The sequence below is a fragment of the Drosophila gunungcola genome, unplaced genomic scaffold, assembly GCF_025200985.1.
Source record: "Drosophila gunungcola strain Sukarami unplaced genomic scaffold, Dgunungcola_SK_2 000016F, whole genome shotgun sequence".
Lineage (NCBI taxonomy): Eukaryota > Metazoa > Arthropoda > Insecta > Diptera > Drosophilidae > Drosophila > Drosophila gunungcola.
Window position 1 is genome coordinate 637,293 of NW_026453199.1, and position 15,586 is coordinate 652,878.

The following is a 15,586-nucleotide window of genomic DNA, read 5'->3' on the forward strand; positions in this document are numbered from 1 at the left end:
TATGTGGTTGTAAGCAAACGCCCCCAGAGGGTGATGGCTAATGCGCTGTTTAATAAAGATTCCGGTCCCTCCGTAAGCTTTGCCGTCTGGGTGGTTGCTCGCATAGAAGATGAGATAGAAATGGTTTTTATTGGTTAGGTGCGTTTCTGAGAGGAGCATGATATCGATGTCCTGGGTGTTTAAGAACTGTGGAAGTTCAAGTCTGTGCTGCGAAGCACCGTTAGTTTTCCAAAAGCATATTCTTAAGGGATCCATTTAAGTTGACTTTTGTTTGATTAGAAGTTCTGGTTTCGCACTAGGTCCTGGAGAGTACCTTGTATTGAAAGCATAATGTTCGTGAGTGTAGCTAAAGTAGCTTCGACGCTGTTTTGTGTTTGTGGAGTGTAAGTCTGGTTTTTTGGTTATAAGGTTGAGTTGGTCTTTGTGCGTTTTGCTCTGGAAGCTGAGTATATTTCGGTTTTGGTATAGGCGGATGGGGCTGTAATGCTTCGGGCCGTTTCGTTTATACGGCTATACTACGGTTATTCTTCGATGGAGTATGTATTGCAGTTTGTATATGGGGTGCACTGCGTTTTTCTTCAGAGTAGTCGCGTCTGGTTTGAGTTCAATCTTGAAGATTAACTGAGGAATTTTTGCCCTGTTGGTTACGTTCATTACGTTTTTAACGTCAAAACCATTTTCTTTAAGTCCTTCAGCTATATCAGCTGCCGGGACGGTTGACTACAACTTGAAGTCCTTTGCTACTTTTGAGTTGGTAGGTGTAATAATTAACACGCTCACTGTCCAGGAAGTTTGTTACAGAGCGGTAGTTGGCTTCATTGGTGATCTGGAGCTTGGTTTCAGATATCTTACCTCTTTTTAAAATAGTAATATAAAAGTGGTTTTGCCCAATTTTTTGCTTGAGGTTATTGATTAGATCTGAACAATTTTGATCTCTAATGTAGATAGGTGGTGGCTTTACAATTTTATTGGCTTGGAGTGGGTTCTTTTTCGAGCTCGCAAAGTATGGCAAATTTATTTGCAGAAGTTGCCGTAGTGGTGTTGTTTGAAGTTTTCGTAAGTTTAGGCAAATTTGTTTCTCTAGCTTTTTGCGGACTAAGTTTTCATTTTATTTGTACATACCGATCGATCCCAGTCTGTACTAGCGTATATTGTGAGAGATCTGCAGCAGAAGCTAGTATAGCTCGCGATGCCAAAATCGGCCACACGTTGGTCGATGTTGAAGTTGTTGTTGTTGTAGTCGATACGACAGTTGTTATTGAGGGCACCGTATTAGTGAGCGCACAAGCTGATGTAGTCGGTGCGTCTATAGGTGGAAGGGGGGAAGGGCATTGCGAACTCCATGACTGAGTTGGAGCAGCGCAGCTTGAGTTGGTAAATAGTGCTGGCGAAAGAGACCGAGCTCTCTCAGTTGTTGTGTTATTTACTGTCTCCAATGAGACAATTGCTAGGTATGCATTATTTTTCGAAGACGAAAACAGTTGAAGCAAACACAGTCGACGCGCGTCTTGCTGTTGTTGTTGTTGTACACGACTTTGACTCAGTGGCTTGCTGTTGGCACTTTTCAATAACGAACCCGCAGGCATTGTTATTTAGTTTAATGTATTTCAATCTTCGTATTTGTTATTAGATTTCTTAGGGAACAAAGCCCTTGTTGTTTGGCATTGCTGCCAACGTCTTTTCGCTATTTATTGGTGTATTTTTATTTTTGAATAACTTAGTTTTCCCGTTCTCTCGGCGGAGTGATCGGAAACACGTCTACTTCGGGTAGTTGATTCTGCAAAATGGTTGACATAAATGGCGACTTTTTTTCATATTAAAAATTCCATGATTTATTACGTTTTTTAATTTGAAAGAACCTCAGTTCTTGTCTAATTTTAAGCCATTTATAAAAATCACTTATTTTGTTATTACATAAAATGGATAAAAATTTTGTATATATTAACAAAATGTTACCAAAAAATTCTGAAAGCAATGAACTAAAAAACCCCCTTTTTGAATAAGAACTTTTCTCTTAGAGTTTAATGAGCGCTTTGGACATAAGAGACAGCGCAGGCACTTTTATACTTTTTTAGGGAATTAAGATGCTTTTTAGTAACAATATTATTTCCTCAAAATGTGTTCAAAACTATTTCCACTTTTGTTTTCAACAGTTAACTATCGCTATTGCTTATTATTGCCTTACATTGAAACATAAGCTTATCTCGGGGATTTTTAAAAGCTATTATATATTTGGTATTTAGTAAAAATTACACCTATGCGATGATTTATAAAATATATTTTAAACAGCCACAACATTTGAAAAATTTCGGTGGTGTGATCCTTTCGTAAATACATTTTAGATAAAATAAATATTAAATAGATCATTAAAAATATCTTCTTTTTGGTAATCAGATTTATTAAAAGTGGTTGTTATTCCTGATCCAGAATTTCCGCAAGCCAAAATTGTGAATGGATGTATAAATTGTGTAAATATTTTTTTTAGTTTTTGTATAATATATTAAAAAAAATTATTTCATTCAAGATTAATTTTAGTGTCTTATCTAATTTTTGCTTATATAAGGATTTTATTATTTTTTAGTTGAACTAAGGTTTTTTATGCTTTTCTTGATCGCGTTTCTTGGCGCAGTTCTTCTCGAAATGAGTATCAGATCCGCAATAGCTACAATATATCCCTTCTTACGAGGATCATTTCCAATATAGTTAATGTTGGATTCACTTAGTATTTTCTACTAAATCTTAAGCGCATGTGTCACCATATATATATATATATATTATAATTGGAGTTTCAAGGAATACAAAAAGCTTAAACAAATTATTTAATGATCATCGAAGTAAAATTTTTTTTTAATATTCTACAATTAGTCAACAAATTTGGTAAACTAGTAAAACTTGTTCCAATATCTATATCGATTATGTTAGTTGATAAAGCTTTTCTTCGTTTCACCGCGAACAATAACTGTTTGATACTTGTATTACTCCAGCTGACCAATCCAATCCATTTATATTTCGCTGATTTGGGTGTTGTTGCTTAAGAGTCTCATTATCCATTTCTTTGATGTTAAACGGCGGTTTAAAATGAAAGAAATTAGGTGTCATAGTTCCAAACGGCATGTATGCTAGTTTCGTAGCGAAAAATATTGAAAATCTACTATAATGCTTGAATTTCGTCCTGTATTGTTCATGGTTGGATGTGTTTTTTAATCAACAGAGAGTGAGTTTGCAGGGTCTTCCGCCTTTATATACCCGCAATTTTAAGTTTAAATAAAGTACTCTAGCCCAATGGACATGTGTCTTTCTAAAGAAAATAAAACTTCCCGAAAGACGCGGGACCATGGCGTTGAAATTTAAAGTTTAAACGTGGTTGGTTAACTACCAAAAATAATTTTTTTCATGGTTTGGATGCAGCAAAGTATAATAAAATTCGTGGAATTTTATAAAGACGAATGGATGCAACTGCTACCATATAAGTATGACTTTTCGATGTCGGATTCGATTATTGATCACCCACGCATGTTTTCAATAAGTGTACTTTTAGATTTGGCAAATCAGATAAGCATTACTTTTTTATAATTAATCAGTATGGTATCAAAATTGAGTTCGGTTCGGAGTCATGGCGATTTTTACCACCATTGGTTATATTTGGTTCAAGCTTTTAATGTTGGATACCATATTACGACAGCAAGTTAAATATCTTTATCGGAATCATGATTATTTCGTTTCGTTTCGTTTCTATATCATGCTCGTATATTCACCCTAGTTCTGATCCTAGCCTCTACCTTCAGCATTTGGCTCAAATACAGAGAATACATTCAACCCTTGGTTATAACGATCAACTTATTGTTATGGGCGACTTTAACCTTCCTGCCATATCTTGGATGCCATCAACTGATTCAATTGCTCTCGTTCCCATCATGGCACATGAGTTTGTTCACGGTCTTATTGATCTTTCATTGGGTCAACTTAACTCAGCCTTGAACTGCTTCAGAAAAGTTTTAAGCCTTGGAGTTCTCCAATGCATACGAAACTCGAATTAGCCCTCTCTCCAATCCTGAAGACGCCTACCATCCTACTCTTGAGGTTACTTTAAAAGCATCAGCTCCAGTACTGTCATACCGGAAATCGAACCAGCATCTTTTCGCTGTTTTCGAAGAGCTAAATTCCCAGAAATGAATAGGCATTTATCGGAAGTCGATTGCTCTTTTATGGATTCAAACGATGATCTCTTACACATTGTAGAACAGTTTTGTGGTATACTCTTTTCAGCTTTCGATACGTTCGTTCCCTCATTTCCCTCTGCAAACGCGTCACATAAGTCTCTCTTTCCTGATAAACTCCATGTCCAGACTTTTTAAAAAATTTAAGAGAACTGGGCTGCAAGTTGACCATTCGAGGTATCTAATTGCTCGTTCAAATTTCTTAGTCCACTATTCCGAATGTTACAATAGTTATCTATACCGTTGCAGAATAGAATTCCAAGATAACCCCAAGCAGCTCTACGCACTTGTTAATTCGAAACGAAAATCGCAACAATTTCCATCTTGCCTTCACCTTGATACAACATCCGTCTCTAGTGACTCCGATATTGCGAAGATATTTGCAAAATTTTTCCAGTTTACATACTAGTCTTATAGTTACGAAGATTTGATTCTGAAATGAACCAGTTGCTGAACATAAATTAGTTGGGATATGCCCTTACCTTAAGAAGGAGGCAAGAAAGACTGAGGTTGGACTGACCACTTCTGTACGAAATTCGCATTTCGTGGATGTCATCAAGGGATTTTCGTTAATAAAACTGCTTAGGGTGTTCATTTATGTGTTCGGCTCCATAAGATAATGCAAAGTAAAGTAAGAAAGACAGAACTCTGTCACCGACCGAATAAAAAGATGCCTTTAAAAATATTGTCGAGAAAATTCAAAAACATAAGTACCAAGAAGAAATCGAAAAACTTTGTAAAGGCTTCAGATTCGGCCCAAGTCTTCAGAGATTGAACCCATTCATTCATAAAGACTTGGTGTATCTTTTCGTTGTTGCGACTTGTTAACGCTATAATAACATACCATGCCAAGTTAGCTTTGTTGTTGAACAAACACTACCAATTTGTGCAGAGCTATGCATCTGCACCACTCCAATTTTCATGACGGTACACAAACACTCGTGAGTATCCTTCGACAGCGTGTTTGGATCGTTAACGCTCAGGCGGTCTGCAAATTGACGGTTCGATCGTGTGTACTCTGCTTTTAACGTAAGCCTCGACTCCTGACTCAAATTATGGGAAATTTACCCGCAGCCCGACTTCATGCTCTCTGCCCATATGTAATATGTTGATTTTAGTAGCCCAGTTTATCCGACGCAATAATTCCCGTGCGCCTGCTGACTGGCGGGTCGTTATTAGCATCCCCACCCCCCGGACCCCGGACTAGGCGGGCCGCAGTTGATTTCGGCGATGGCGGCTTGTTCGTCAGTTAGGCAAATGTTTAGGCTGCGATGACATGTGTTAGGACTTTACATTCGAGGCAAGTGGCACCAGGAGCAGCTCAACATCGTGGAAGGATGACTAGATATCGTGCCGGAGGACAACCTGTCACCTTAACAGTGGCTCCCAGGACGAATCGGCGCGACGATTAAGGAGTTTATCCACAAGCTGGCGCCGCTCCCAGTAGCTTGAAGCCATACAGGCCTTCAACTGGGCCGGTATTTGCTCATTTGAGCTTTTGCTTTCTATTAAAGTTTTTTTTAAGTCATTTGAAGACGCTTTACATGAATTTTACTGTAAGACAGTTTTGACAATAAAGCTCTCTCTCGTTTTTTGCGAGTTTGCCCCGTCTTTACCAACCTTCTTTAAGCTATGCCCTAAGAACTTTTATATATTTCATTCGCACGTCTTTTCGTCAATCTTTGTCGTTTTCACAGCCACCAAAAGTTTTTAGGTTTTCTTTCACAAGCATTTCAACAATACGACTGAAAACCAACACATTAAGAAAATAAAGAGAGAGAGAGAATACAAGAGAAACTAAAATAAACTAAGTATTTATAAACGAAGAATAATAAGAGCAAAACCAAGCTTCGAAAAGAGAGTTGTAAGTCCCGAATTTGTGTTCTTGAACGAGCACTGTAAGCTCTTCACCAGTACAGTACGAGTAAATCGGCTTAAAGCGTTTTTAGTTTTTTGTAGGCGCATTGCTTCTTTGAAAAGGAAATAATAATTACTCAAAAGTTTTCGTTTACGTAGACCGCAGATCTTGACTCAAAGCCCATCATCTGCAAGTTTAGTTAGTGCTTTTTCGCTCGCCTATAATACTCTATCGATGTTAGTACAGGGATTTTCTATCGGACGGTTACCAATTTGATTATTATAACAGGGTTTTGTTGTTTTTACGTACAGTAAATGCAGCAAATACTTGGCGGCGGGGTGAGTTTCAGTGAAAAATACAACTGAATAATGAATGTTTTCAAGTTTTCTCCCTCTTGAAATGGAACTTCGTCTACATCATCGCTTCCTCAAAACATTCCTAGTATACTAATATTTAAGTTTTTTTACTGTTCTAGTTATTTAATTCAAAAATGCATTTAAACAATCGGTTCACCCATTCATTTGAGAGTTCTATTTCACTAAAATCAAGGAAAAATAACTCAAATATTGTCTTAGTCTTATTACTAGGCACAATAAATTTTATTATCACAACGTTTTTTAAGACCTTACCCTCCGAACTTTTCGCCGAAGGCTTCAGTTAGCTTACAGGTGCAAGAAGGTTAAAAGGTTTATTCCGCTCCAGAAGGCATTAACCTCCACATCGAATTACATATATGTAGATTGTCTATTTAATTGCTATTCCACATTAGTTGAGTTCATGTTCGACTGCGTCACTGATTGGTCGCAGTATTACCCAGAGACGGTCACTTTCAAGGAATAGCACCTTTTTTCTATTGGTAAGTAGTTACCTTGAAAAAGTTACTGGATGCGATAACCAATACAAGCACGCGATTACTTAGAAGCCGCTTGCACCAAGGTTCTGATTGTTCCAACTTGCCAAGGCAGGGGCGAAGGGTTGTTGGCAACTGGGTTTAAGGCATTTTTATATGTAGACAGCCACGTTTTCCTTGATCAAGTGTGATTGGATTCGCTGCGTTCACAAAAATATATATTTGATAATGGCATGGCACCCTAACTCTAAAGAGGTAAGCTGTTCGTGTCTATCAATATGTTACTATCGTCTAAATGTGCAACTATTTTTTGAAATGATCGTTGCGAGTGACATTGCGCTAACATAAAACGTTCATTTTAAAATTTTACTAGCACACTACAATTAAAAGTGTTTAATAGCGATCGTGGATACCTTGGCATTCTTAAGAAGTAGCTGGAATACACGGAGCGGCGGTTTTTTAACTGTTTTAGAATCAGTTGAATTTTTTCCAAATGCATTTACATACAAATTTCCTAATCAGTGCTCATAATATCCGCTAGAATCCATTCCTTTTATTGGATTTCTAAATATTCTCGCCAAGGTGTGAAATAAAGAAAGGGTACGAGAAAGTAAACGAGCGTACGCACGAACTCTTATCTTAACCCCCACCCATTTATTAAAGTATATATTAAAGTATATATTATATGAAAGTATTGCATAGTTTGAATTATGTTTTCATATATGTATTTTATAGATAGGTAAGTTTTTTGTAGCTATTTCTTAGAGATAGAGGTAGCTTTAATAAAGTATATATGAAAGTATTGTATAGTTGTGGGTCTTAGTATTATTGTGGTTAAGTATTTTATGTAAGCTTAGGTAAATCAATTAGTACACAACTATTTGGTACTTCAGCACATCGAAGCAAATCTAGTGCATATATATTAACGAAAAAAAATCATAAAGTCATTAAGTTGATTTCCTAGCACTTCTTAGAGACTCTGAACGAATTAAAGCCTGTAATTGATTATAAAAAAATTAAAAATCTTTGATTGGATTCGAGTATAAGATCACTAAATGAAAGTTAAAAAAGACACCTTATGGAACCAAACTAGCTCTTTATTTAACAGTCAAGGACAACAAAGATGTTTGGATATTTCTACCTAAATGTTATGAAAACAAATTTTGTACTAATACACCTTTTAGGAAATTAAATGAGAATTACTCATATGATATATAAAGGATAAAATATAGTTGTGCGCAAATAGAATTTATATCAGTAAATAAGAATGAGAAGTAAATGAATTTTTCCAATATAAAGGCCTGAGTTTCTAAATCTACCATCAGTCTTAAAGCAATCGTAAAAACTCTTCTCCTTTAACAAATTGAAGTCTTCTCCTAGCAATTTAAAGACATGCTTTCCGAACCACACTTGGCGAGGAATAAATACCTAAAGGCTACACTGGAGGATTTGGAGGAGAAGGCGATAATTCATTCTTAATTTGGATTCTATTACAAACTTTGTTCCTGGAGCGATGATGAGAACACGACTGGACCAAACACATGCAAGTGTCATATGCTGCCTGTACTAATAAAAAAGCACTTAGTATTATGTTTAAATATTTAAATATTAAAGTAAACGGACGGACGATGAAGACTTAGTAGATCAAGATTAATCAAAAGTTCGGGGTAGCTAGGTGATATTCACTCCCCGTTCTGTACCCTCCCTACCTTGATAACACGTGAGAAATTTGGCGGTTATCCCTTATTTGATTTTATTTATAAATTCACAAACTTAATTCATGTAACAGCAGCATTGTATTTCAAACACGGACTTATGTGGTCCAAATTAATCAAACATTTTAATTTTTAAATTCAAATTACTTGTTATCAAACAAAATATTCACATATACGCGTCCGTGCGTTTCATTCTATATGCTTTAACTTATTAACGATCAGTTATTAACGGGATATTTTTCCTTAACCTTATCATTATTCAATAGCAGATTATAATACAAAGTAAATTATGATTACATATATATATACGTTCAAGCCTATCCGATTAAACGACACACAATCAAATCCCCAAAAATAATATATTTATGAAATGCGATATAAGGTTTTCGTTCACTTACGTACATATCCGTTGACACAGTTTCGTTGGGCCCATCGAAGATGCTGTAGCAACCTACATGATTTAAAGCTATCAGAAAAATTGGTTTTTACAGTGGGCTGAACATGTGTGTGATTTGCCCGGCTGGGGCTTATAACATAATTTATCTCGTATAAATGGATCCTAAATAAACGGCTATGATCAAAAACCTAAAATACAAGAGTTATAAAAAAAAATGTAAAATATATTTACAAAAGAAAAGAAAAACTCGACTGTTCGTCACATTTTTAAATTTACAACATCTTCCAGTAATCCTTAGTCCAGAGACTGCTCGAAGAAAAGATTCTCCTTGGGCAACTTGCTAAATCCTGGGTTTCGTCAGTTATACTTTATTCATGCCGCGCGTGGCGCGTGCTGGTGAGGTTATGAAGCTACAGTCAGATGTCTGCCTTAACGCCTTCCATAAGGTTGGGGTGGTCCTAGATCATGGTGGCCGCGCGTGGCGTGCTGTGCGCAGCGGTCTCAGCGCAGTGTATAGCTTGTAGACGGCTGTTATTCTTGGCCACACATAAGTAATGTTGATAATCACCACGCAGCACGTGGCATGCTGCGGTCAGAAGTCGTATCCGTTCGGCGGGCTAGTTTATATATATATTTGCTGGCTCGGTCTCCTTTTTGGGCGTCTTTGATGAGGAAGAGATGTATATAATCCAGCCACACGTGGCGTGCGGTGTTCCGGTGACGTAACCGTGCGATGTGGACACAAGAATTTAACGCTGCCTCACAATGCTGATCCTCAAGCTGTCCGCCTACCAGTAATCGAGCGCGATAGTAGCAAGCTCGGTACTTCCTGGCCAGCTTTTACTACCACGACGATATTGGCCTGCTGCAACAAAATAACACTATCACTTTCTGACCTGCCTATCGTATTCACAATTACCTTCTGTAGTTTTTTTTTTTTTTTTTAATAAAATGTGTAGCACCATAACTCAATATTGGCTGTCTCGCCGGTATAAAACACTTTTCACTAGTTACACGTGGCGTTAAAATTTTTATTCACTTTCAAAATGGAGCTCGCAGCGTAGACGAGTGTACTGTTTTACGATTTGAAATGAAGTGAACGAATTTCTGGCACGCGCTGCTGTCTGCACTAAGCGAGGTTGCGAAACTTCAAATAACGGAATCCTTCCAGGTTTTTGTTCTCGATTCTGGCTCCTATGCGCTTTCGCTGACGCGCGAGAGAGATCGAGCTATGCGACTTCGTCAACACGAGAGAACGATGCGACTAGCTGACGCTCGTCTGCCTGCTTAACGCAACGTTGACAAACTTCAATGGAATTTTCCTAAACTTCTTTCGCTTATTCTCTGCCTACGCACGCAACTGTTCTGAGACAAAGAGAGAGCGCTATTCGATCATGTCAGCGATATACACTACTTGTGACTCGAGGAATATACGAATTTGAAGGGCAAAATACATTTCGCTAATTCATTGAAATTAATTTTCCTATAAATTCTGGCCCCCACAACCACAGTTAACTCGGCCAGAGTAACATCTCGCCGAGGGGTTAACTGAAAAAGGGCATTGTGCATTATCTCTCGAATATATCACGTCCTTATGTCTTTTAAATGATATACGCCTAATGATTTCTTGGCTTCATTCTCTAACTCATAATAAGTCGGGCTGATCTTCTTTATAACGGATGCTTTTATGAAAACAGGGGCAAACTTGCTATTGATCTTTTTCCCCGCATTGCTTTGAGCGAAGCTGCGGGCGAATACAGAGTCTCCAACTTTCAGATGTACCGATCGACTCCGCAAATTATATACCCTAGCATTTGCTGAATGTGATTCCGAGATATCGCACCATGTCGGCAGATTTTAATGCCACATCGTCGGTCAATGCGCTTAAATTCCTAAGCAACTCATAGTCCCGCCCGTTGATTATCATATTCTGTCCAAATCAAAGAAAATACGGAGAAAATCCTGTACTCCTATGTATGCTCGATCTAAACGAAGCGCCTACGTCTAACTCCAAGTCGGCTTGTTTGTCTGTTTGTCATCGACTATTTTGTTGAGTAAACCGAAGTAACGCCAAAAATCAATCCCAAGATAAACATCTTGTTTGAGGTCTGGGGTTATAAATAACTCTACTGGCTTGGTAAGCTCGCGATAACTGATTTCAACTTTTAGTTTTCCTGTAACTGAACATTCGGCGTCGTTTGCCGTTCGAGTTCTGCCTGAACACTTACTCACTTTTGTATGTTGGCCTAATTCTTTAGCTGCTGTACCACCTATACAACTTATGGAAGCACCTGAGTCCAATAAAGCTACATATTGATGATAAGCTATGCTTATATCAGTATAAAGTCGATTGTCAGAGTTCATAGAAATTACGGAGATCAGTTTCTTTCGGCTTCCTAAAACCTTTTTCCGACTGGTTGAACGTCTGGCTTTCTCAATAAAATTGCAAGAGCTAACGTCTCCAAAGATTCGTTTTATTGCTGCTGCGTATTTCGCTATTCTAACATGATATGTCTGGGGGTATTCGACGATATCTGTCCGGTTGTTTATTAGAAATATCCGTGCTTAAATCTATATATTGTTCTGTCTGGGTACCACTATCGGATTTTACTGCCTCGGATGCGACGCGTGGTTTTTGGCCGGCGCATCCATTAGATAGTTTTCCGAAGGGTTGCACTTTTGGCATTTGGGCTGTTCTTCGCCCCACATCCATAGCAAAAGATAGTGCGAACTTCAAGACAATCGTCAAAACGATGTCCAAGTTGCTCACAATTCCAACATTTAAATTGCTTGCGTATCGCTGCTATTTCAGCCGATTCGCTAACGCTAACATCTTGTTCTATCTGAGAGACAAACGAGCGTTGCTGAAGACTACTCTTCGCTGGTTGAGCTTTAATTTGCTTGCAAAACTGCTCGTGAGTCCTGATTTCTTCTCTAAGACTAGCTAAATGCATAAGTTCATACTGAAGAGAAGGCTTAGAATGCCGTATAAGAAGTCTAACTAAGGATTCTTCTGAGATTGGGTTACTCAAGCGAGCAACAAGCTTTTCCACTTGAAATTGATATTCTTTAAATGGCTCTTTATCTGCTTGACGTCTGCTATTTATTGATTCCCAAATATCCATATCGGTATCACTCTCTTTAAACTTATTACGGAACTCCCTACAAAATTCTACCCAATTGAATTGATGATACGTCCGATGAAATCTCCAGTACCATTCACTAGCCTTGCCGACGAAAAATAAATGCAAATTATCGCACAGTTGACGATCTCCATTTAAATTCTGTCTAGCTAATGCTTGCACTCGATAAAGAAATTCCTCAGCCTGTAAACCTTCCTTGGACCCATCAAACTTGATGTGCCAGCTCTGAATAATATTCGTCACCTTGTCTGGCTGAATCGAAGAAATTGACCTATCGACACGCTTAGTATTCAGGCGAATATCCTGATACACAGTTCTCGCAGAATTTACTTCCGCTGGTCGTTCTTGATTATCGGTCGTTCTAATTAGCTCAGACAGTCCTTGCCTAAAGCTTTCCTGCTGCGCTTGCATAGCAGTGCGAACTACTCTCTCTATATCCTCCAAATTTTCCGCTCTAGAAAAACTACCACTCAGTCTGTGTCTAAATTTCGCTCATGGCGATCCTCTAGCTGGTTTCGGTTCGACCTAAGTGTCATTCCAGCACGTGGTGCTGTACCTCTCTGATGTCCTGCATTTCTACCACTTCTACCGCCTGCTCTACCTCTACCTGCGTTTCTGCCGGCCGGTAAAATATTGTTTCCGCATTAACTTCTCCTGTCCTTTTATCAGCAGCTGACAATTCCGCTAACAGGTTGTTGTTTGACAAAGATAATTGTTGCAAAGTGCACTCACGATTGCAAACTGGGCATCCACTCGACTCAAGCACATAATCTCTGATACACTGGTGGTGGAATGTATGACCACACGGCGTAGATGCTGTTAAATCGTTCGCGATCAATGGTTGTGTACAAATTGTACAGGATGTTATCTCAGCGTCCACCGCGAGTGATAAATCGAGATTACTGTGACGTACAGACATTTTCGACAAATTTTTTAAAATTGGCTACAATAATATTGATTTACTCTGGTCGGTGTTTGTTTTTACAACTGCTTGCTTGTTACATAAAATACTCCTAATTATATCTTGATCACTTGTCAAATTAAATCAATTAAATCAAAATTCTTTGTATTCTTGCCTCTCAAGTGACGTTTCCAACACTGGTCAGAGATCGAAGTCTCTCCAATACTCTGCATTTCAGTAAGAATTCGAAATACAATCGCGATTCCTAGAGACCTAGTTCTCTTTACCTTAATTCACAGAAAATTTCTGATTCATGTTAATTCCGATTTCTGCAGATTGCACTGGTACCTAGATTTGTGTGATCGTCCCAATCCGTAAGCTCTCGGACTGTGGCCGCGTCTCCAAACAAAAAATTTAAAGTATGCTTCAAACAACTGAGAAATGAAACTAAGCTTAAGCTGAATCTACCAAAAAAAAATTAACAAAAATAGCAAAGCAATATCGTGAAGCAAAAGCTTCTCCTAGCGTCCTGCACTTTGAAATACACAGATATCTCGGTGGTTTCGGTTCCTAGGGTTTTTGTACTTGGAAATGGAATTCCCCAAATACTTTTTTTTTAACATTAAGCTTCTGGTTGCCCCACGTTGGGTGCCATTTTCTTATTTGTGTAGTGTACAGCACGCCGCGCGTTGGCGTGCCGTTGTTATTTAGACAGCACCAGATGTTCGGAAAATATTCCATCTAGTGTATAGAAGAGTCGGAGTCGTGCACTTCTAGCATTGCTCGGTACTAAACTCGCCGGATGGGGGGTGGTTTTTTCCTCGTCCTCTATATGATAAACACTGTCACACAAAACAAAAAAAGTTTTAAGTGCACTAAGCGGTAATCTAACAGCTTCCAAACAAATAGGGATGTAAACACACTTTTTGATAAGCGGACGGCCGATGAAGACTAAGTAGATCAAGATTAATCAAGAGTTCGGGGTAGCTAGGTGATATTCACTCCCCGTTCTGTACCCTCCCTACCTTGATAACACGTGAGAAATTTGGCTGTTATCCCCTATTTGATTTTATTTATAAATTCACAAACTTAATTCATGTAACAGCAGCATTGTATTTCAAACACGGACTTATGTGGTCCAAATTAATCAAACATTTTCATTTTTAAATTCAAATTACTTATTACCAAACAAAATATTCACATATACGCGTCCGGTGCGTTTCATTCTATATGCTTTAACTTATTAACGATCAGTTATTAACGGGATATTTTTCCTTGACCTTATCATTATTCAAAGTAAATTATGTGTACATATATATATACGTTCAAGCCTATCCGATTAAACGTCACACAATCAAATCCCCAAAAATATTATATTCATGAAATGCGTAAATGAAATCACTTACGTACATATTCGTTGACGCAGTTTCGTTGGGCTCATCGAAGATGCTGCAGCAACCTGCATTATGTAAAGTTACCAGAAAAATTGGTTTTTACAGTGGGCTGAACATGTGTGTGATTTGCACGGCTGGGGTTTATAACATAATTTATCTCGTATAAATGGATCCTAAATAAACGGCTATGATCAAAAACCTACAATACAAGAGTTATTAAGAATCTAAACTATATTTACAAAAGAAAAGAAAAACTCGACTGCTCGTCACATTTTTAAATTTACAACATCTTCCAGTAATCCTTAGTCCAGAGACTGCTCGAAGAAAAGATCCTCCTTGGGCAACTTGCTAAATCCTGGGTTTCGTCAGTGATAATTTATATAAGCCGCGCGTGGCGCGTGCTGGTGAGGTAATGAAGCGGCAGTCAGATGACTGATTCAACGCCTTCCATAAAATTGGGGTGATCATAGATCATGGTGGCCGCGCGTGGCGTGCTGTGCGCAGCGGTGTCAGCGCAGTGTATAGCTTCGTAGACGGCTGTTATTCTCGGCCAACGCATATGTAATGTTGATAATCACCACGCAGCACTTGGCATGCTGCGGTCAGGAGTCGTATCCGTTCGGCGGGCTAGTTGCAGAAGTTTTCCAGCCAGATATATTTGCTGGCTCAGTCTCCTTTTGGGCGTCTTTGATGAGGAAGAGATGTATATAATCCAGCCACACGTGGCGTGCGGTGTTCCGGTGACGTAACCGAGCGATGTGGGGACAAGAATTTAACGCTGCCTCACAATGCTGATCCTCAAGTTGTCCGCCAACCAGTAATCGAGCGCGATTGTAGCAAGCTCGGTACTTCCTGGCCAGCTTTTACTAACACGACGATCGTATTCACAATTACCTTCTGTAGTTTTTTTTTTAATCAAATGTGTAGCACTATAACTCAATATTGGCTTATAGACGTGTGTACTGTTTTACGATTTGAAATGAAGTGAACAAAAATTCTGGCACGCGCTGTTGTCTGCACTAAGCGAGGTTGCGAAACTTCAAATAACGGAATCCTTCCAGGTTTTTGTTCTCGTTTCTGGCTCCTATGCGCTTTCGCTGACGCGCGAGAG

At 38.5% G+C, this 15,586-nt stretch overlaps 1 protein-coding gene across 6 annotated transcripts in view; it reads left to right on the forward strand.

The window, feature by feature from the left end:
- Nucleotides 1-15,586, forward strand: part of LOC128263693 (gamma-interferon-inducible lysosomal thiol reductase) — a 284,704-nt gene that overhangs the window by 245,545 nt on the left and 23,573 nt on the right. Inside the window, exon 3 of one of the 6 annotated variants that reach the window (XM_052998790.1) lies at nt 8,306-8,419. The exons of the other annotated variants lie outside the window; for them this stretch is intronic. Coding sequence (XP_052854750.1) covers nt 8,306-8,404 — 99 coding nt within the window. The 3' untranslated portion in view covers nt 8,405-8,419. Of the gene's footprint in view, nt 1-8,305; nt 8,420-15,586 lie in introns of those variants that run through there. 6 annotated transcript variants of the gene reach the window in all.